The 22,983-nt window shown below is 42.1% G+C and overlaps 2 protein-coding genes across 3 annotated transcripts in view; one reads left to right on the forward strand and one right to left on the reverse strand.

Moving 5' to 3' along the window:
• Positions 1 to 22,630, forward strand: part of Wdr3 (WD repeat domain 3) — a 30,887-nt gene extending 8,257 nt beyond the window's left edge. For both annotated transcript variants that reach the window (XM_021157135.2, XM_029474902.2), the window contains 21 exons: positions 14 to 127; positions 402 to 503; positions 1,139 to 1,236; positions 2,046 to 2,150; positions 2,887 to 3,117; positions 4,219 to 4,312; positions 6,022 to 6,123; positions 7,453 to 7,538; positions 7,672 to 7,807; positions 8,524 to 8,580; positions 9,590 to 9,690; positions 9,820 to 9,931; positions 10,422 to 10,556; positions 10,793 to 10,843; positions 11,222 to 11,287; positions 11,700 to 11,792; positions 11,993 to 12,040; positions 12,651 to 12,694; positions 13,968 to 14,096; positions 15,124 to 15,217; positions 21,987 to 22,630. In XM_021157135.2, the coding sequence (XP_021012794.1) occupies positions 14 to 127; positions 402 to 503; positions 1,139 to 1,236; positions 2,046 to 2,150; positions 2,887 to 3,117; positions 4,219 to 4,312; positions 6,022 to 6,123; positions 7,453 to 7,538; positions 7,672 to 7,807; positions 8,524 to 8,580; positions 9,590 to 9,690; positions 9,820 to 9,931; positions 10,422 to 10,556; positions 10,793 to 10,843; positions 11,222 to 11,287; positions 11,700 to 11,792; positions 11,993 to 12,040; positions 12,651 to 12,694; positions 13,968 to 14,096; positions 15,124 to 15,217; positions 21,987 to 22,142 (2,154 nt within the window). In that variant the 3' untranslated portion in view covers positions 22,143 to 22,630. The remainder of the gene's footprint in view (positions 1 to 13; positions 128 to 401; positions 504 to 1,138; positions 1,237 to 2,045; positions 2,151 to 2,886; positions 3,118 to 4,218; positions 4,313 to 6,021; positions 6,124 to 7,452; positions 7,539 to 7,671; positions 7,808 to 8,523; positions 8,581 to 9,589; positions 9,691 to 9,819; positions 9,932 to 10,421; positions 10,557 to 10,792; positions 10,844 to 11,221; positions 11,288 to 11,699; positions 11,793 to 11,992; positions 12,041 to 12,650; positions 12,695 to 13,967; positions 14,097 to 15,123; positions 15,218 to 21,986) is intronic.
• Spag17 (sperm associated antigen 17) overlaps positions 11,678 to 22,983 on the reverse strand; it is a 268,834-nt gene continuing 257,528 nt past the window's right edge. The window contains exon 49 of the mRNA XM_021157134.2: positions 11,678 to 11,742. The gene's annotated coding sequence lies outside the window, so the exon portion shown is untranslated. The remainder of the gene's footprint in view (positions 11,743 to 22,983) is intronic.

A 22,983-nucleotide genomic window follows, 5' to 3' on the forward strand; every position in this document is an offset into this window, starting at 1 on the left:
CTTTATAAAATAGATTGATGACCCAGAAGAACCAGAGCCCAAGAAAATCAAAGCGTGTCCTGAAATACAGGACACACCTGAATCAGAGGACAGCACCCTTGAGGCAGATGATGAAAAATCTGAAGATGTAATCCACTTTGTGTCTTCCATTGGGCTAAGTAATAGGGCAGGGAAGAACAGAATCTCAGATGGGCATCTCTAGAGATCACTGTGTATGTGTGTGTGTGTGGGGGGGGGGGGGTTATCACCTGCATATATTAGCTTTTTGGAGTTTAACAGGACAGACGGGCATCTCTAGAGATCATTATGTATGTGGGGGGGGGGGGAGTGTCACCTGCATATATTAGCTTTTTGGAGGTTTAACAGGACAGACATTTCACCTCCATGTTCTCTTGCTGTAGCGCATACTTTCGTGTAGAAAAGCTGGCTCCATAATGCGGGAAGGAAGGGACAGAGTTGTGAACCTCGCCGTGGACAAGACAGGCAGGATTCTTGCTTGCCACGTGAGTACTGGCTTAGAAAACAGTAAGAGTGTTCCTTCTCAGTACTCATTCTTTCATGATTAGCTGTGGGCATGGAATTTTATTTTGATTGTGGTAATAATTCAGAATATGAGTCTGGACTGATGGCTTAATGGTAAGACCAGCATTGCTCTTACAGAGGACCTCTGCTTCAATCCCATCATTCACATTGGGCAGTTCACAGCCACCTTTCACTTCAACTTTAGCAGGTGTGATCATACTGGTGTGGCCTGTGCACACACCTACCCACACAGATACACAGATGTAGACACAAAGATGCACATGCACGCCTGCGTGCACACACACACACGATTTAAAATGTAGTATATATTCCTCTGAGTGTCTGATGTCCTAGCACAATATTTATAACATCATGAAAGTAACTACACTTACTATTACTAGCCATTTACTAAATGCTGGCTTTTCCATTAGTGTAAAGGTGCATGTTCTGTTTGGCCTTCAAAGAATGTTGAGCAGGAAATAGTATATTAATTTCTAGACCATAAACCCAGAGATTAATTGTGATCCAGCCAGTATGGGAAGACAAATATATGTTGCTGTTCAGTTCTTACCTGGTATGGGCTAAATTATAAACTGCCTGCCTTTTGCCTTTCTAGGGAACTGATTCTGTATTAGAAGTATTTTGTATTCTTTCCAAAGCAGAAGTTCAGAAGAAAATGGATAAGAAGCTAAAGAAAGCTAGAAAGAAAGCAAGGTATGTTTTGTTTTGTTTTTTAAAATAAACTTAATAGTAGTAAAACATCCTGGGTAGCCATGTATTACAGAAAAGCGGTAACTTAAAGGAAACATTTACTTGCTTACCTGTTTGAACTAAAAGCTAGAGGATTTGTGGGGTACCAGTACCCCGCAAAGTTTGAATTTCTAATTCGTACTTCTTTATTCCTAACACATTTCTGAGTTGCACTAAGACCCACAGAGAAGTATATTGCAGATTTTTAAAGCCAGGCACCCCGGGATTGTGTTTTTGCCAGTGCTAGGGACCCAGGGACAGGAGACTCCGAGGCTTGCTATGAGACACTGTTTCAGATTAGAGCATGGTTAAAAACAGACATCCTGCATGGGTGTCTTACTGCCACACACGTAAACACACAAATGCAAAAGAAAGAAATCCTTTAATGAGTGATTTATCAAATTTAAAAGTGATTTTTAAAGTCATCTGATGGCAAATGCTTTGAGTAGTATTCTGCTCACATGTCAGGGTCAGGCTAACTGTAGCTTAGACTTGTTTGAGAACGTTCTGGAGTTAGAGAAGTCCCTCAGGAATGCTTCAGTGCAGTGACTTATTGCAGGAGATGTTATGGGCCTGTTACGTTCTGAATCTGTTATCAAGGGTAATACTTTCAGTGGCCTGTAGTCTGTTCAGTCAGTTCTAATGACCCTGTGACCAGGCCACTCCCTGAGAATCACTCCACTTGTTTGTCCCCGGACCAGAGTGTGGCTCAGTAAGAGCGAGGCTGTTCCGGAAAGAGTGATTGGTAAAGCGTTGGTTGTGTCCCTTTCTAGGTTGAACTCTGCCAATGAGGAGGAGGACCCTGAAACAAGTGTCTCAATGACGCTGCAGGACGAGATCCTTCGGGTAGCCAAGATCAAGATTTCTGCCAAGATCAAGTGAGTGAAGAGTTAGTGTCAAAGTGCTCTAGAGTAAATAGCTACCACGCACCCCTGCGTTGTCCCAGTGTTTGCCAGCCTGTGTGTGGGTTACAGGTGAAGGTGAGGATCTTGTCAGTCACAGCCCGGGTCCATTTTTATTACCTTTGTTGTTTCCTTCAGTCTGCCAATTAAGAAAACTTTCTGGTCTTTGTCAGAAAGTATTTTAAATAACACACAACACAACACAACACAGAAACAAAGCACATGTCAAAACTAAGAGCTGAGCCCAAAGGTTTTTTTTTTTTTTTTTTTCCCTTTTTCTTTGTTTACTTTAAAAGGAGCCTGTGCGTGTGGATCTCTGAGATGCTTCAGCAGGTGTAAAGGTGCTTGCTGCCAGTCCTGGCAGCCTGACTTTGGTCCCTGGGACCCACATTGTAGAAGGAAAGAACTGACTCCTCCAAGTTGTGCTCTGACTTCCACACTCATGCTCTGGTCCATACACTATACACACTACACAGCCAAAGAAATAAAAGTAGTGAAAAGGTTAGAGCCTGTGCTCCACTGCTGTTCCATACTCAGAACATTATTAAAGAAAAATTAAATATGTGTGTGTGTGTGTGTGTGTGTGTGTGCTTAAACTGTAGGCTTAGAACACTAAGCTTTTCATCCAGAAAATGTTGGCTTCATGAGCCAAGATAGTAGCTCCCCATAAATATAACGAGCAACAATTGTGTTGACTTTCTCGTCCATGCAGATCTTTTGACCTGATTCACTCACCGCAAGGAGAGTTAAAGGCAGTCTTCCTGCTGCAGAACAATCTGGTGGAGTTGTATTCGCTCAATGCGTCCTTGCCAGCCCCTCAGCCTGTGAGGACAAGCAGGATCACCATTGGAGGCCACCGCAGCGATGTGCGCACTTTGTCCTTCAGCTCGGATAATATAGCTGTGCTTTCAGCTGCAGCGGATTCCATTAAGATCTGGAACAGGTCTGTGAATTGGTGCTTTCTGAACCTCTATCCAGTAGGGCTGTCTTTCCTTTGAAGCACTTTTGATACTTCTTATTTTTGACTCTTATCCTCAAGAATCTAAATACAATTCAGTCAAAAGATACAGTTGGTGCATTTGGCCATTGGTTTACAAAGCTGAATTAGGAGATTAGAATTTTGGTTTAGGGCTGGTGAGACTCCTCAGCAGATAAAGGTACTTGCCACTAAAGGCCTGAGTTGATCCCTGGAGCCCAGACAGTGGAAAGAGAACATTCACTCTTGCAAGACCATGTGTGCCTACTTCTTCCCATAAATAAAATGAAAAGATTAAAATTAAAATTTGGAGTAGAATAAGTCAAGCTTTTCTTTCATCTGGAGCTTTGGCTGCATTTGGCTAGAAGAAAACATACAGTCATTGCCCCTTGTTATTGTGTAGTGCCTTCAGAATGTACATTATTTCTCATTCTTCCCTTTTCCCTTAGACCTCAAATAATTCAGATGCTTTAGAGCTGATGATGTTGCCTCCCTGTGTTCTGAAAAGACTGGAGCCATCTAGACTATTCTATGTGTTCTCAGGTCCAGGCTAAATACCCATACACATAAAATAATTATAATGAAATTAACTTTCAGATGTTGGTAAAGATACACCATTTCAACCTGAAACTCTTTATGCTCTCCTAGGCCTTGGAGACTGGGCCCTGTGGTCAGCCTGGTCAACACTTTTCTTTTCTTTGTTTTTTTGTTTTTGTTTTTTTTTTTTTTTTGGTTTTTCGAGACAGGGTTTCTCTGTGTAGCCCTGGCTGTCCTGAAACTCACTTTGTAGACCAGGCTGGCCTCGAACTCAGAAATCCGCCTGCCTCTGCCTCCCGAGTGCTGGGATTAAAGGCGTGCGCCACCACGCCCAGCTCTTTGGTTTTTTGTATGATCTCTTTTCTTTATGGTGAATTTCCTTTCCAAAGAAATCCAGCTTTGGTCAATAACATTTTTCCTCTTGACTGAGATAAATGTGAGGTAAGAGTTAGACTTGACTTGTCTTGTGTCATGTCACTGTGTGGCTCAGTGCATTGAAACACTTGACTTCTAATGTCCTTTCTCTCATAGGTCTACCCTGCAGTGTATCCGTACCATGCCTTGTGAATATGCTCTCTGCTCCTTCTTCGTTCCCGGCGATAGGCAGGTGGTCATAGGAACAAAGGTAAAAACCTGGCCTTTTCTGCTTAGCATCTCAAAAGACCCTTGAGAATTTGGATTTTTTAACAGCATATTGGCAATTAATATAATAGAGCTAGATAATAGTTTATTGGCTTTTTTTGATGTTTTTAAAGTTTTATTTCCTTGTTTAAAAAAATATCAAACCATATGTCAAATTACAAAGAAGGACTTTAATTAAATGTACAGAGGTAACTGCCATCAGCATTTTGATGATCATCCTTACATGTATCTTATAAATGTATGTAATTAGACTTAATTGATGGTAAGATATAATAGTATTAAATAATATAACATTTCCAGGTTTGACCCAACATGGCAATATAAAGCAAAGCTGACCAGGTCTTCAGTCTTAGACTTACAGTTTGGGGACAGCCATAGCAGACCCAGATTTGGATTCAGTTTATCTTTCAAAACGTAGAGAATGCTGCTTCACCTGCACAGCCATGATGAGACTCGTAGAGTCCTCCTGAGGGCTCTGCCACGTAGTGACCTTGCAACCTTTGAAAATCCGCTTTAGCTCTGAACCTGCTTTCCTTGGAGTGCACAATAAGCAGAGACCAGTCACAGCAGAAGCAAGCAGTGAGAACAAGCTGCAGTAAGGTTTATGGGGGATGGCTTTGTCCTCACACAGGGATTTTTGTAGCCCAGGCTGCCTCAAAGTTAGGATTCATCCTCCCAAGAGTTGTGCTGTGCTCAGTGTGTCACTGTATTTAGTTGTGGGGTGTTTGGAAGAATATTTTGCAAGTATATATCATCCTCATCCCTTGTCAAATATGCATGCATTTTATTAGGAAACCAACAGACCACGGTGGCTATTTCTTGTCCAACAAGAAGTATAAAATGTTGGAAGCTGTTCCAGGTCCCGTTGGAAGTAACATTTCAGTTAAAAATTCCACTCATTTTGTATCCATCCTTCAACAAATGTGTGTGTGCTGTATGTTGTTAGGAAAGCGTTTTGTGGATTGCTTTGAGGACTGCCTATAAGACTAATGTGTACTTCCTGGCCGAGATGGTGCAAGGCAGTTAGCACTTGGCTCTTGTGATCCTAGTGACATCTTTCAGATGTAAACTCCATTTTATAAAAAGCAAATTACTGGAAATGAATTTTCTGTCAGTCATAGAGTTAGAAAGAGGCAAGCCTGGGGCTTAGGTCTCCTTGCTTCTGTTGTCTGTCATGTGGCATGGAAGCTTGTGAAGTTAGTAGTGTCTGTTAAATGCTGACTCCGGGGTTGTGGCATATACAGACATCTAGGCAAGAGTCATGGAAGGGTTCTGGCTGTCACTGTCAGTGTGTTGCAAAAAGAAGAAACCAAAACCAGTGAGGAGAGTTGTTAGGCAGTGACAATAGGCTTGAGTGGTCCATGTAAAGCATAGGTGAAATTTAAAGGCTACTAAGTTTCCATTTGAACTGTTCAGATTTGTCTGTGGCTGTGATATGGAACCAGCAAAAGAGGCAGAATCAAGATCTGTAAGGCTGTACTATCCACAGCAGTGTATGAAAGCAATTAGTCCCACCCTCATTGGTTAACTAGGTGTTTCATTGGGAACAGTATGTCTTCAGATACGGAATGCAGAAAGTATTTAGGCAGGATTTATTTCCTGAACAGTTGACCCAAATTATTGCTTTCTAACTTCAGGCATGAGTAATGACGTCTGTGGATGTGCCCCTTAAAACTTTGTTCACTTTCCCAGACAGGAAATCTGCAACTTTATGACCTGGCCTCAGGCACTCTGTTGGAGACAATAGCTGCCCATGATGGAGCCCTGTGGTCCATGTCTCTTTCTCCAGATCAGGTAACTGCACCGGGCTTTAAAGCTTTGGGCTTCTGCACTCTGAGTACATCTTAGATCTGCCAAGTTTAGTTGCCTAAAAAAGGTTCCTCTCAGGATTGCATTAAAGAAAGCCCCCTCTAGGTCTGATCTTTAGATTTCACAAACATATCATCTCACACACCTGTAGTATGCACAGCTACTACTGCAAACTTGAGTTGTTCAGCTGTTCATCCTCAGCAGCATGGCTCTGTTTTTAAAAGATGTATTTATTTATGTAATGTGCATCAGTGTTTTACCTGCATGTATGTCTATGTGAGGATGTCAGATCTCCTGGAACTGGAGCTATACATAGTTGTGAGATGTTATATGGGTGCTGAGAATAGAACCCAGGTCCTCTGGAAGAACAACCAGTGCTCTTAACTGCTGAGCTATCGCTCCAGCGCTAGCATGACTTATTTTTAGACAATGTTTGTGGTACTTTACAGAGGGGAAAGTTTTCTTAGCACCTTAGCAGAGGGTGAAATACACGATGTTGTTCCCTCCATAGTCTAGTATGACTAGGGAAATTCTTTAGCCGATGTGTGAGTCTCATGACTCTGTAGTAAGTCTTTATCACTCGTGTGCTCATGGTGCCTTACCCACTGGAGAGCTACAGGGGAACTGATGCAGGTGCTACTCTGACATTGTGAGTTTGCTGGGGTTTTTTGTTTTTGTTTTTGTTTTGTTTTGTTTTTGACAGTACTTTGGCTTTATCCAAATATTCTCGATAATAGCAATCCTTTATCCACTGGAAGTATATATATTTGGAAAAAAGATATTAGAGTGGCTAATGTCGCTTAGTATAAAATACGCATGGATACTTTGCTATGAGATGGGGCTGAATAGACGGCAGTTGATTTTCTTGATTTGGAAAACCATCGCAAGGGCATTTGAAGCAGACACATTGCAGGAGTGGTTTATACCTTCCTGAGATGACCTCTAGAGACAGACTGTTCTTGTTTACAAAGCTAATCTTACTGCTTTGTAGCAAATTCAAGTGACTTCTGCCCTCTTAGGTGAAGTTGAAAAAAGAAAGAAAGGAGGGAAGGAAACTCCACACTCTTCCCTAAAGGCTTTTCTTCACGATGCTAAGAGGAGGTTACCTAGGACTTCAGTGATCATGTCTGTCGGTGTCAGTCTGTCTGGCATTCTCAAGTGAGATCTGTGCTAGCGGAAAAGTAGTCCGGGGTGGGCATAGTTTCTGAAATTGTCCTACACCATTCAGTAAAACGTTTTAACTGTTGTATGTGTGTACTTAGCAAAGTTTTTGTGCTGAAATGTTTTTTAACTGAAGTGTCATTTGATTTTCAGCGTGGCTTTGTGACAGGTGGCGCTGATAAAGCTGTCAAGTTCTGGGATTTTGAGTTGGTGACAGATAAAAATAGTACCCAGAAGAGGTGAGGGGAAACTTGCGTGGGGCTTTAGCATGAAGTGGAGAACCGTTGATTTGCATGCTTTTGTGTGTCAGGTTTGGAGCTGTCTGTCTGGCATTCTCATCTGTGTTACTTTTTCTTGATGCTGTCTGGGCAGACTTTCTGTGAAGCAGACTCGAACCTTGCAGCTAGATGAGGACGTCCTGTGTGTCAGCTACTCTCCCAATCAAAAGCTGCTGGCTGTGTCTTTGCTGGACTGCACTGTGAAGGTTTTCTATGTTGACACTTTAAAGGTATGATGGGTTTGGCTGGGAGTATTCTTTGTGTGTGACCTTAAGAATGTGGGGTGATCCCATATGGTAGTTTTTCTTATTATCTCTTAGAAGCCTGTTCTTTTTCTAATGAGACACAGAATGGGAGTGGATCAGGATGGGAGTGAACGTGGGAAGGAAACCATAATCATGATATATCAATGTGAGAAGAGAATCTATTTCCAATGTAAGGAAAAAGAATTGGGATGATAGCCAGAAATATTTTTAAAGATATGCTTACTAAAACACTGAGTGTGCTTGAGGAACTAATAGTGTCACAGGGTTCATCAGTTTTATTTAAAACTAAATAAATATGCTAGTTCATATTCTGAAGATCTATAGATAGAAATCTCTATCCTGTCATAACAAGCAGCTTTGAAAGTGTTGCTCAGTACAGGCTGCTGCGAGTTATTGCTCAGGACTGTCTTGGGCCTCAGGATAACCTGTGAAACAGTTATCCCAGATAGTCTGTTTAGGCCTACTCTAAGGGGTAGGTTTTAGGTAGCCTGATGTTCTTAATTGGGCTTCAGGGTTCTTGGCAAGTATGTGTAGGGTCTCCATAGTGGACACAGGAAATCTCACTTAGCAAGCAGTCCAGATATGTGTTTAGTATTATAATTTGATACTTAGCTCCATGTGCAACAGATTGTATTTTATAGACAAACATGAATTCATTGTATCCTTTCTTTCATGTTTAGTTTTTTCTCTCACTGTATGGACACAAACTGCCTGTTTTATGCATGGACATCTCCCATGTAAGTAAAGTATGTGAGGCTCTTTTCTAATTCATGGTTGGGCTCCATTGTACAGCCCTTGCGTCATTCTGCTGAGTTTCCTCCAGAAAGTCACAGGTCTGTATTATAGTCACAGCATACACATGATAATGTTTAACAAATAGCATTAAAGTCCTTCTAACCACCTACAGTGGCTTTGGAAGATTGCTGCTCTAAATTCCATAATTGGCAGAACATCTGAAGTTCATAGTTTTTCAGAGGCACCCCTTTATGCTTCGGGACAGCACAGTTGAGGATTTGAATATTGTAGTATTTTGCTTTGTGTAAATACTCTCATTCTTGGGAGTCAGTTATTTCCATTGTGTCATTATGATTAAAAGTGCATATTTGAGAGGCAGGTGGATTTCTGAGTTCGAGGCCAGCCTGGTCTACAAAGTGAGTTCCAGGACAGCCAGGGCTATACAGAGAAACCCTGTCTTGAAAAAACCCAAACCAAACCAAACCAAAACTGCATATTTGAAAAGTGTGGGAATGAATAGATTCCATAGCTGTGAGATCCTTGTATGAACACAGCAATTTGAAGAATTTGAGGGAATGGTGATGGGGTGTGCGTGTGTGTGTGTGTGTGTGTGTGTGTGTGTGTGTGTGTTAAACAAGTAGGTCATAAACCTTTTAGTAGGTTCTTTTTTAGCTTCATTTTCTCTTTACTTTCCCTCCTATCCCCACAAATCCCATTCCAGAGAACAGAGAATCGGAGTAGCCCTTTTCTTATTTAACTGAGTGAACAGATCACTTGACCTTAAGGCATACAACAGCACTGTGTTGTGATATTGTCCTGTGACAGGGTCAGAGTTCATACATTCACTTTCCAACCTTTAACAAGCTCTGTAAGTCTGAGCACAGGTATTTTGAATAGAGATGAATATGTTTTTGCTCTATCATAATATTTTTGAAGAAATGAATTAAATATCCTGGTTAGCTTTAGCTGTCTAGTTTAATTAAATGCTAATAATTTGTTTCTTTGCCATAGGATGGAGCACTAATAGCAACTGGTTCTGCTGATAGAAATGTGAAAATCTGGGGTCTGGACTTTGGTGACTGCCACAGGTCTCTCTTTGCACATGATGACAGGTGGGTGTAGTCCTCTGAAAGGATCTATTTAGTTGTTCTCAGAAGCTTCGTAGAGTAGGCATTCCTGATGAGTGTACGAGTGCTCTAGCTCACTCGCCTGGAGTTTCTGACATTACTTTCCACCCTTAGTGTGATGTATCTACGCTTTGTGCCTAAGTCTCACCTCTTCTTCACCGCTGGGAAGGACCACAAGATCAAGCAGTGGGATGCAGACAAGTTTGAGCACATCCAAACGCTGGAGGTAACCCCTTGCTTGTTTGGCTTGATTGGTACTTGCCTTAGTTAAGGTTCCTATACCTGTGAAGAGGCATTGTGAACATGGCAACTCTTATAAAGGAAAACATTTAATTTGGGCTGGCTTATAGTTCAGAGGTAGAGCCCAATGTCACGGTGGGAAGCATGGTGGCACTCAGGCAGGCTTGATGATGGACAGGTAGCTGAGAGTTCTACATCTGGAACCACAGGCAGCAGGAAAAGAACTGAGAGCCACTAGGCCTGGTTTGATCTTCTGAGACTTCCAAATCTACCCACTAGTGACATACTTTGTTCAATGAGGCCATGCATCTTAGTACTGCCGTTTCCTATGGATCTATGGGGGACATTTTTATTCTAACCACCAGAGTACTTTAACAACTTCCTTTAAGAATATTTACCCTACCACTGGCATAAACGAGTGGTAACCAATGAGTAAGTTAGATTTCCTTGGGTCATTTTGTTTTATCTTTGTCCAGGGACACCACCAGGAAATATGGTGTTTGGCTGTCAGCCCCAGTGGAGACTACGTTGTATCAGCATCTCATGACAAGTCGCTGAGACTCTGGGAGAGAACGAGAGAGCCTCTTATTCTCGAAGAAGAAAGGGAAATGGTAAAACCTTTGTGACTTCATGTTTGGTGGGGGCGACTTACAGACTGTCCCTGCTGAGGTTTTCCACCCAGTGTAGTTACAGCTCACACAAAAGGCATTTCCAAGGCCAGGGCCACACGGTCCAGGTGGACACAGGTGCCGTTGGCATCATGCTTTAAGAGAAGCCCTTCCACTGCCTCGGTCGCTCTGCAGAGTCTGTTTTCCCCTCATTATAACTTATGTGTGTCTCTTGTCAGCAAAGGGAAGCAGAGTATGAGGAGAGCGTGGCCAAAGAAGACCAGCCGGTGGTAAGTGAATCTTTTGGGATACGGGAATTATATGGGAGAGGAATTGAGACTAGATGCCAGAGGCATTGCTCTCTACTGTTAGCCTCTATGTGTTTTATTCAGTTGTGTAGCTAGTTCTGTGATTAACTTAGTATGAGAATTCTATCATTATATCTTTTTCTTTCTTAATGAGACTTTATAAGGAATTATAGTATTTATTCAGCAAAACAAAAATTTAAAAAAGACTCAGAAATTTGATACATTGTAAACATTTTCAGGATAGTGCTCATTATGATACAAATAAAACATTTAATATTGTACCTATCCTTAATGGGAGGGAGTGATGTGGTATTTTTATAAAATAATACCATCTTGTTCAGGATCTCCTATGTCTGGCAGGTTCCAGGGGAGACCCAGGGTAACAACTATTTCACTGGGAAGAAGACAATTGAAACAGTCAAAGCGGTAAGTTGGCTCTTGTAATGGGTTTTGACTTTTTAGTAAAAGCCTTACTCAGTGTTAGCCACATAGCTCTGTGTGGCACAAAAGTTGATGAATTCCAGGAGTTGATCATTGCCTTTGTCTGATGCCCGTGGTCTGCGTCTGACCAGCATGGGACTCTCAGTGAGGGAAGCTCATCTCGGTGCTCCTGGAAGCTGCCCTGTTGTGTCCCTATATAGTTTCATCTGAGTCCGTGGTATTTTGTCTTTCTTACAAATTAAAAATAAATAAGAACCATACTGACAACTGTAAATGCTGCATTGCACCCTAGCTGGCATATTTTTATTAAGCCGATTCAGGCTACATTAGCCAGGCCTTCCCATCTCCGTGTCTTGGGTGTGCACTGGGATGATCTCTGCCTTTGTCATCTGAGTAGGCTGAGAGGATCATGGAGGCCATCGAGCTGCATCGAGAAGAAACTGCAAAAATGAAAGAACACAGAGCCATTTGTAGAGCAGCAGGGAAAGAGGTGAGCGTGTCTATCAAGTTACACACTTACCTGGTAATCTACAAAAAGAATTCCTAAAGAGACCATTTCTGACTTAAATGAGATGAGGATATGTGATAAAGGCAGTAAATGATCCCTGTGTCAAGCATTAGAATAAGTCAGACTGTGGGAGTAAAAGGGCTTCTTTTAATGACTTGGCTTCCTTCATAACTTCTTTGTAGGTTCCTCTTCCTGTCAACCCCATCCTGATGGCTCATGGGAATATTTCTGTGAGTAGGATGTCTGTTTCTCTTTGGTGGTCCAGAAGTTAACTTCAGAGATAGAGGGAGTGAGGAGGCATTATGGTTGGGGGTATGTGCCCTGGGAAGTCCCTTTGTTTCCAAAAGTCTCCGTGTCTTCTAAAACAGCTTGCATCTCAGAGGGCTGCTAGGGAAACTTCCCCAGATGCATCTGCGTTACACCAGCCGGGCTCTTCCACCTTTAATGCTTTTGTGTACCCAGCATTCACAGCTCTCTGAAGACTTGTCTGTACATGACCTCTGATAAAAATCGTTGTAGGAACAATTGACAAAACCCGTCATGAAGAAGAAAGGGATGTATTAGGAGAACATGTTTATCTGGGAGTTGCTAATTATTTGCATGTATTATCATTACAGTAATCTCAGAATATCTTCATTGTATAGATATGAAACAGGCCCAGCTTACAAGGAAGTGTAGTCATAAAGGACATAAATAAGGACAGCTTACTTATAACCCTGTATAGCTAACTGCATGCCCACACAGCACTGTCACCTTAGCCTCTTCTCTCAAGAGGGATGGCCGTAGGCCCTGAGGAAAGCACTCAGGAGCTTCACTAATGCTGCTGTCCTTCCTTTGTAGCCTTCAGCGTATGTGTTAGAGACTTTTAAAGGGATCAGGTCGAGGTAAGTCCTAGCGCACTATTGTAACTTGACAGGACAGCCGTTACTGGATGTCTGAGTGTGAAATACAAGGTGGAATTGATAGTTTTCTCTCTTTCAGTTTTCACTGTGAATCTTTTGGTAGATAGCAATTATAATACATTTTGAGTATAAGAAAGGAGGAGGCCCTTAAAGTATGAAAGGTGTTTTGAAGGAGAGATGTTATAGATGTTATAGATGTTAATAAAAGTATAGATATCAATCAAATACCAGCTCTCAGAAGCTGTTCTGTTGTACATCTTGTTCCGTTTATTTTGTGTGCATACACAATTGGAATCATTGTGTGAGTACTACATACAAACTGATTGGGCCACTCAAGCTCCAGACTCACTGCGTAGGATCTTACTCATTATTATATATATATGTATAATCTGCTCTTGAATATTTTATAATATATCCATTTAATATATTCATTTGGTTAAAAGTTACAGTCAACAAATATGAGCGAGTCTTAGTTGCTGTTCTCTGTGTTGTGCGATAGTCTGACTGGGCCTTAGAGTTTCATATAAAGAAGGATACTTTTCTAAATTGTAATGTGCACAGTGACCCTGACAAAAGGGAGTCGAGCTGCCTGAGGATACTGCCGAGCTTTCGTTAGAAACGGAAAGGGGCCTTGAGAATAGAGGTGCAGACACGCGTGCCAAGTCAGGAGGGTTCGGTTCTTAAGGGTGAGAACTGTTAAGCTAAGGAAGAGACTTTGATCCAAACTGGAATCCTCTTGTGACTTCTAACTGGAAGTGGTGGCATTGTACTGGAACTAGTTATAGAAGAAGCAAAATCAAATGGTGAAAGATCGGTGTGAGACTCAATTACCCAGTCATCATCACAGACTCGAAAGCCTTGAAATACATATGCACACTTGCACATCCATATATACTGTCAAGTATATAGTACAGTATTCATGCACACTGTGCATACACAATAGACAGATTCATACTACAGCAGTTTGTGTGCATGTGTGTGGTGAGAGAAGCATCATGAAGTGGGACAGAGTGGAGTTTTCAGCAAGGCGTAGTGAACACTTTATCTGCAATACTTAGGTTTTCCCTTTATGCTAGGGGCTAAAATACTCTAAACAGATGGTGTTGAGTGTAAAAGACATTTAGAAGAATCATTTTGAGTCTAAGTGAATATTTAACTCTGAGTGGACAGAATTCTCAAAAGGAAAAGCAAGCGGTACGGGAAGCTGAGTACCTGATAGCGCTAAGGAGTGTGATGGTTTGCGTTTCCTCCTCAGTGAACTAGAAGAGGCCCTGCTTGTGCTGCCGTTCTCCTATATCCCAGACGTTCTTACACTGTTCAATGAATTCATCCAGACGGGCTCGGATGTCGAGCTCTTGTGCCGGTGCCTCTTTTTTCTCCTCAGGTAACACGTTCTTACAAATACTGTCTCTTCAGCCAGAGTGCTCCAGCTGTGCACCAGCTGAGGCTGACAGTGTTTGGGGATTACAAATTTTGTGTTTCGTTTTAGAGACTGTTACAAAATAGCTCTTGCCATTAGGTAATCATTCCTGCCTTTAAAACACGGATCCTGATGGCCCCCCTTTTCAGAGTCACTCTAAGCTGTAGTTGAGGATGCAGTCTAAGGAGGCTAGGTAGATTGTCCACTAGATGCCAGTTTACTCCATCTGTTTGGCTTTTAAATTGCTATGCCTAGGCTAGTCAGCTTTGTTCGCAACATTTTAAAAATAGCCAGTTAGTGTCTCTAGGTATCTACGGGCACAAAAGGAAGTGGAGGGGACAAAGGGAGGGGAACTAAGGAATACACATGTAGTTAAACAGCTGTTTGATAAAGTGACTAAGTATTTGGTGAATTGTCCTAATTTTGCTTGTTTTCAGACAGGCTTTCACTATTTATCCCTGCCTGCCATGCAATATCTAGAGAGACCAGGCTGACCTCAGACTTGCCCACCTCCACATTCTGCAGGCTAGGATTTCAGGTGTATGCCACCATAGCAGGCCTTTGGTTTTTTGAGACAGGATTTCATTCTAGCCCAGGCTGGCCTTGTACAGCTTGAGCTGCCGATTAACTATCAGCCTTGCCTTAGTGCCAGGATTGCAGTGATGAGCCACCATGCTCATCTTCTTGCATGGGTCCTCATGCTTGTATGGCAAGCACCTTACTGACTGAGCTCTCAGCAGTCCCCATGGCTGGCATTCTTTACATTCTATCTCCAGCTTCCCATTGCAGTCTCTGGCCCTGTGCTAGATCTCTGAGGGAGGATGTTACTGTATTACCAGATTTAACATTGCATTTTTCAAGAATGGTGGGACACATAGGTGATTTTTGTTCTTGTTTTTGTTGGTGGTTGGGTTGTCATCTGTTGACTGTTTGGAGGAGGGACAGGTAGGGCAGATCCTCTCTTTGCAGCAGCATGACTGTTTTCTTTTAGGATTCACTTTGGCCAGATCACCAGCAACCAGATGCTTGTGCCCGTGATAGAGAAACTAAAGGAAACAACTATTTCAAAAGTCAGACAAGTCCAGGTAAGTGTCTGTTGTAGACACGTTAATGTACCGTATGCTGGGCAATACCAAACAGACTTCTATCTGTAGTCAGGGTAAGCTTTCTGTTGTCGTTTGCACAGAGAGGGTTTTTGTTTTTTTTTTTTTAATATTTTTATTACATATTTTCCTCAATTACGTTTCCAATGCTATCCCAAAAGTCCCCCATAGCGCCCCCCCACTTCCCTATCCACCCATTCCCATTCTTTTGGCCCTGGCATTCCCCTATATTGGGGCATATAAAGTTTGCAAGTCCAATGGGCCTCTCTTTCCATTGATGGCTGACTAGGCCATCTTTCGATACATATGCAGCTAGAGACAAGAGCTCCGGGGTTCTAGTTAGTACATCATGTTGTTCCAACAATAGGGTTGCAGATCCCTTTAGCTCCTTGGGTACTTACTCTAGCTTCTCCATTGGGAGCCCTGTGATACATCCAATAGCTGACTGTGAACATCCACTCCTGTGTTTGCTAGGCCCCAGCATCGTCTCACAAGAGACAGCTATATTTGGGTCCTTTCAGCAAAATCTTGCTAGTGTATGCAATGGTGTCAGCGTTTAGAAGTTGATTATGGGATGGATCCCTGGGTACGGCAGTCTCTAAATGGTCCATCCTTTCATCACCGCTACGAACTTTGTCTCTGTAACTCCTTCCCTGGGTGTTTTGTTCCCAATTCTGAGAAGGTGCACAGTGTCCACACTTTGGTCTTCATTCTTCTTGAGTTTCATGCGTTTAGCAAATTGTATCTTAAATCTTGGGTATCCTAAGTTTTGGGCTAATATCCACTTATCAATGAATACATATTGTGTGAGTTCTTTTGTGATTGTGTTACTTCACTCAAGATGATGCCCTCCAGGTCCATCCATTTGGCTAGGAATTTCATAAATTCATCCTTTTTAATAGCTGAGTAGTACTCCATTGTGTAAATGTACCATAATTTCTGTATCCATTCCTCTGTTGAGGGACATCTGGGTTCTTTCCAGCTTCTGGCTATTATAAATAGGGCTGCTATGAACATAGTGGAGCATGTGTCCTTTTTACCGGTTGGGACATCTTCTGGATATATGCCCAGGAGAGGTATTGCTGGATCCTCCGGTAGTACTATGTCCAATTTTCTGAGGAACCGCCAGACTGATTTCCAGAGTGGTTGTACAAGCTTGCAATCCCACCAACAATGGAGGAGTGTTCCTCTTTCTCCACATCCTCGCCAGCATCTGCTGTCACCTGAATTTTTGATCTTAGCCATTCTGACTGGTGTGAGGTGGAATCTCAGGGTTGTTTTGATTTGCATTTCCCTGATGATTAAGGATGTTGAACATTTTTTCAGGTGTTTCTCTGCCATTCGGTATTCCTCAGGTGAGAATTCTTTGTTCAGTTCTGAGCCCCATTTTTTAATGGGGTTATTTGACTTTCTGGAGTCCACCTTCTTGAGTTCTTTATATATATTGGATATTAGTCCCTTATCTGATTTAGGATAGGTGAAGATCCTTTCCCAATCTGTTGGTGTTTTTTTTGTCTTATTGATGGTGTCTTTAGCCTTGCAGAAGCTTTGTAGTTTCATGAGGTCCCACTTGTCAATTCTCGATCTTACAGCACAAGCCATTACTGTTCTATTCAGGAATTTTTCCCCTGTGCCCATATCTTCAAGGCTTTTCCCCACTTTCTCCTCTATAAGTTTCAGTGTCTCTGGTTTTATGTGAAGTTCCTTGATCCACTTAGACTTGACCTTAGTACAAGGAGATAGGAATGGATCGATTCGCATTCTTCTACATGTTAACAACCAGTTGTGCCAGCACCATTTGTTGAAAATGCTGTCTTTCTTCCACTGGATGTTTTTAGCTCCCTTGTCGAAGATCAAGTGACCATAGGTGTGTGGGTTCATTTCTGGGTCTTCAATTCTATTCCATTGGTCTATTTGTCTGTCACTATACCAGTACCATGCAGTTTTTATCACAATTGCTCTGTAGTAGAGCTTTAGGTCCGGCATGGTGATTCCACCAGAGGTTCTTTTATCCTTGAGAAGAGTTTTTGCTATCCTAGGTTTTTTGTTATTCCAGATGAATTTGCAGATTGCACTTTCTAATTCGTTGAAGAATTGAGTTGGAATTTTGATGGGGATTGCATTGAATCTGTAGATTGCTTTTGGCAAGATAGCCATTTTTACAATGTTGATCCTGCCAATCCATGAGCATGGGAGATCTTTCCATCTTCTGAGATCTTCTATAATTTCTTTCTTCAGAGACTTGAAGTTTTTATTATACAGATCTTTCACTTCCTTAGTTAGAGTCACGCCAAGATATTTTATATTATTTGTGACTATTGAGAAGGGTGTTGTTTCCCTAATTTCTTTCTCAGCCTGTTTATTCTTTGTGTAGAGAAAGGCCATTGATTTGTTTGAGTTAATTTTATATCCAGCTACTTCACCGAAGCTGTTTATCAGGCTTAGGAGTTCTCTGGTGGAATTTTTAGGGTCACTTATATATACTATCATATCATCCGCAAAAAGTGATATTTTGACTTCATCTTTTCCAATTTGTATCCCTTTGATCTCCTTTTGTTGTCGAATTGCTCTGACTAGGACTTCAAGTACAATGTTGAATAGGTATGGAGAAAGTGGACAGCCTTGTCTAGTCCCTGATTTTAGAGGGATTGCTTCAAGCTTCTGACCATTTACTTTGATGTTGGCTACTGGTTTGCTGTAGATTGCTTTTATCATGTTTAGGTATGGGCCTTGAATTCCTGATCTTTCCAAGACTTTTATCATGAATGGGTGCTGGATCTTGTCAAATGCTTTTTCCGCATCTAAGGAGATGACCATGTGGTTTTTGTCTTTGAGTTTGTTTATATACTGGATTACGTTGATGGATTTCCGTATATTGAACCATCCCTGCATCCCTGGGATGAAACCTACTTGGTCAGGATGGATGATTGTTTTGATGTGTTCTTGGATTCGGTTAGCAAGAACTTTATTGAGGATTTTTGCATCAATATTCATAAGGGATATTGGTCTGAAGTTTTCTATCTTTGTTGGGTCTTTTTGTGGTTTAGGTATCAGAGTAATTGTGGCTTCATAGAATGAGTTGGGTAGAGTACCTTCTGTTTCTATTTTGTGGAATAGTTTGTGAAGAACTGGGATTAGATCTTCTTTGAAGGTCTGATAGAACTCTGCACTAAACCCATCTGGTCCTGGGCTTTTTTTAGTTGGGAGACTATTAATGACTGCTTCTATTTCTTTGGGGGATATAGGGCTGTTTAGATCATTAACCTGATCTTGATTCAACTTTGGTACCTGGTATCTGTCTAGGAACTTGTCCATTTCATCCAGGTTCTCCAGTTTTGTTGAGTATAGCCTTTGGTAGAAGGATCTGATGGTGTTTTGGATGTCTTCAGGATCTGTTGTTATGTCTCCTTTTTCATTTCTGATTTTGTTAATTAGGATGCTTTCCCTGTGCCCTCTAGTGAGTCTGGCTAAGGGTTTATCTATCTTGTTGATTTTCTCAAAGAACCAGCTCCTTGATTGGTTGATTCTTTGAATAGTTTTTCTTGTTTCCACTTGGTTGATTTCACCCCTGAGTTTGATTATTTCCTGCCATCTACTCCTCTTGGGTGAATTTGCTTCCTTTTGTTCTAGTGCTTTTAGGTGTGTTGTCAAGCTGCTAATGTGTGCTCTCTCTAGTTTCCTTTTGGAGGCACTCAGAGCTATGAGTTTTCCTCTTAGAAATGCTTTCATTGCGTCCCATAAGTTTGGGTATGTTGTGGCTTCATTTTCATTGAACTCTAAAAAGTCCTTAATTTCTTTCTTTATTCCTTCCTTGACCAAGGTATCATTGAGAAGAGTGTTGTTCAGTTTCCACGTGAAGGTTGGCTTTCTATTATTTATTTTGTTATTGAAGATCAGCCTTAGTCCATGGTGATCTGATAGGATGCATGGGACAATTTCAATATTTTTGTATCTGTTGAGACCTGTTTTGTGACCAATTATGTGGTCAATTTTGGAGAAGGTACCATGAGGTGCTGAGAAGAAGGTATATCCTTTTGTTTTAGGATAGAATGTTCTGTAGATATCTGCCAGATCCATTTGATTCATAATTTCTCTTAGTTTCACTGTGTCCCTGTTTAGTTTCTGTTTCCATGATCTGTCCATTGGTGAAAGTGGTGTGTTGAAGTCTCCCACTATTATTGTATGAGGTGCAATGTGTGCTTTGAGATTTACTAAAGTTTCTTTAATGAATGAGGCTGCCTTTGTATTTGGAGTATAGATATTCAGGATTGATAGTTCCTCTTGGAGGATTTTACCTTTGATGAGTATGAAGTGCCCCTCCCTGTCTTTTTTGATGACTTTGGGTTGGAAGTCAATCTTATCTGATATTAGAATGGCTACTCCAGCTTGTTTCTTCAGACCATTTGCTTGGAAAATTGTTTTCCAGCCTTTCATTCTGAGGTAGTGTCTATCTTTTTCTCTGAGATGAGTTTCTTGTAAGCAGCAAAATGTTGGGTCTTGTTTGTGTAGCCAGTTTGTTAGTCTATGTCTTTTTATCGGGGAGTTGAGTCCATTGATATTAAGAGATATTAAGGAAAAGTAATTGTTGTTTCCTGTTATTTTTGTTGTTAAAGTTGGCATTCTGTTCTTGTGGCTGTTTTCTTTTAGGTTTGTTGAGGGATTACCTTCTTGTTGTTTCTAGGGCGTGGTTCCTGTCCTTGTATTGGTTTTTTTCTGTTATTATCCTTTGAAGGGCTGGATTCGTGGAGAGATATTGTGTGAATTTGGCTTTGTCGTGGAATACTTTGGTTTCTCCATCTATGTTAATTGAGAGTTTGGCTGGGTATAGTAGCTTGGGCTGGAATTTGTGTTCTTTTAGTGTCTGTATAACATATGTCCAGGATCTTCTAGCTTTCATAGTCTCTGGTGAAAAATCTGGTGTAATTCTGATAGGCTTGCCTTTATATGTTACTTGGCCTTTTTCTCTTACTGCTTTTAGTATTCTATCTTTATTTAGTGCATTTGTTGTTCTGATTATTATGTGTCGGGAGGTATTTCTTTTCTGGTCCAGCCTATTTGGAGTTCTGTAGGCTTCTTGTATGTTCATGGGCATCTCTTTCTTTAGATTTGGGAAGTTTTCTTCTATAATTTTGTTGAAGATGTTTGCTGGTCCTTTGAGTTGAAAATCTTCATTCTCATCCACTCCTATTATCGGTAGGTTTGGTCTTCTCATTGTGTCCTGTATTTCCTGGATGTTTTGAGTTAGGATCTTTTTGCATTTTCCATTTTCCTTGATTGTTGTGCCCATGTTCTTCATGGAATCTTCTGCACCTGAGATTCTCTCTTCCATCTCTTGTATTCTGTTGCTGATGCTTGCATCTATGGTTCCGGATTTCTTTCCTAGGGTTTCTATCTCCAGTGTTGCCTCATTTTGGGTTTTCTTTATTGTGTCTACTTCCCTTTTTAGGTCTAGTATGGTTTTGTTCATTTCCATCATCTGATTGGATGTGTTTTCCTGTTTCTCTTTAAGGACTTCTACCAGTTTGGTTGTGTTTTCCTGTTTTTCTTTAAGGACTTGTAACTCTTTAGCCATGTTCTCCTGTAGTTCTTTAAAGTCCTTCTTGATGTCCTCTACCATCATCATGAGATATGCTTTTAAATCCAGGTCTAGTTTTTCAGGTGTGTTGGGGTGCCCTGGACTGGGCGAAGTGGGAGTGCTGGGTCCTGATGATGGTGAGTGGTCTTGGTTTCTGTTAGTAAGATTCTTACCTTTACCTCTCGCCATCTGGTAATCTCTGGAGTTGTTATAGTTGTCTCTGTTCAGAGGTTGTTCTTCTGGGGATTCTGAGTATCCTCTGTCAGCAGACCTGTACAGACTAAGTTCGGCGGAGTCCCGGAGCCAAGATGGCGCTCCCTGCAGGGCAGGTCACTGTCCTCCGACTGGGAGGGTGCCGGATGTCTGCGGCCCCAAAAGGGTGCTGCCTCAGCGGCTCTGTGGCTCCCGCCTGTCCCAGAAGCTGTCTGCCTCTGTGGTCCTCACTCTAACCTGTAGACTAAGTTCGGCGGAGTCCCGGAGCCAAGATGGCGCTCTCTGCAGGGCAGGTCTCTGTCCTCCGGCTGGGAGGGTGCCGGAAGTCTGCGGCCCCAAAAGGGTGCTGCCTCAGCGGCTCTGTGGCTCCTGCCTGTCCCAGAAGCCGTCTGCCCCCGTGGTCCCCACTCTGACCTGTAGAGACTAAGCTCGGCGGAGTCCCGGAGCCAAGATGGCGCTCCCTGCAGGGCAGGTCACTGTCCTCCGACTGGGAGGGTGCCGGATGTCTGCGGCCCCAAAAGGGTGCTGCCTCAGCGGCTCTGTGGCTCCCGCCTGTCCCAGAAGCTGTCTGCCTCTGTGGTCCTCACTCTAACCTGTAGACTAAGTTCGGCGGAGTCCCGGAGCCAAGATGGCGCTCCCTGCAGGGCAGGTCACTGTCCTCCGACTGGGAGGGTGCCGGATGTCTGCGGCCCCTAAAGGGTGCTGCCTCAGCAGTTCTGTGGCTCCCGCCTGTCCCAGAAGCCGTCTGCCCCCGTGGTCCCCACTCTGACCTGTAGAGACTAAGCTCGGCGGAGTCCCGGAGCCAAGATGGCACTCTCTGCAGGGCAGGTCTCTGTCCTCCGGCTGAGAGAGGGTTTTTATAACACTGACACCAGAAGCACTTAGTGAGCTAAGGAAGCAAGGCAGTACCCACGCAGAAGCTGCTGCACTGACTAAAGAGTGCTTTTTTGTATTCCTCTCTAGGATGCCATTGGCTTCAATATGGCTGGGCTCGATTATCTCAAGAGAGAGTGTGAAGCAAAGAGTGAAGTGATGTTTTTTGCAGAAGCTACTAGTCACTTGGAAGAGAAGAAGAGAAAACGAAAAAACAGGAAAAGGATGATTTTAACACTGACTTAGAACTGGAATGCAGTGTTTTTTTTTTTTTTTTCCTGCTTCTTTTCAAAGGAGCGTACACATAAACTGAGCTGTCGTGGAGTTGGCAACATAAAAATACCAAAAAAAGATCATGTTGTAGATCTTGGGGTACAGATGTCAGCCTTGGGTGAAGAAACCAGCATGGCTGTGACTACTGTCTCTCACCATTTGAAAAGGACAGATCTGTGTTTTTCAGAGTTGGACCTTTAAATTGTAGCAAGAAGCAAAATAATATTTTTTAATTGTGTATTTGATTCCGGTGTCTCATATTTATGGCAGAGCTTTTCTGTTTAGTGTGTGTGTCATTGTCCTCTAAAGGAAGCACCATGGCCAGGGGCTGAAAGGGATGATGGCCTGCTAAGAGCTGCCTGCTTACACCAGTGCAGGTTGGCGAGTCTGCGTGTAAGGACACAGTGCTGTTTGGACTTTTGGAAATACAATAGCTTTTTCATTAAAACCACTTAAAATGACTTGCTGGCTCTCTGAATATTAGGGGAGGGGTCTGGTGTTTATATATGAATGTCTGCATGGTAGGATATCTAGAAAAAAAGAGATGAACTCAGATAACTTTGGATTTTCTTAGTGGGAATTTTCCAAATAATAACTTAGACTCCCTTGTTATGGTCTAGTGACTAAACTCCAGTCAGATTTTTTTTATGTTTCTTAAGATAACGACCAGAGAGAAGGCCATACCAAGTTTATCTTCCTAAATTTCTATCTAATGGAACCTGTAAATGTGACCTTGTTTGCAAAAGCATCTATCAATTTGAAGTCCTTTGGGATGAAGATAGCCTCTAAATGAGTAATTCACAGTAAGTTGTAC

This window comes from Mus caroli, unplaced genomic scaffold (assembly GCF_978045245.1).
Source record: "Mus caroli unplaced genomic scaffold, Mus_caroli_1 scaffold_3, whole genome shotgun sequence".
Lineage (NCBI taxonomy): Eukaryota > Metazoa > Chordata > Mammalia > Rodentia > Muridae > Mus > Mus caroli.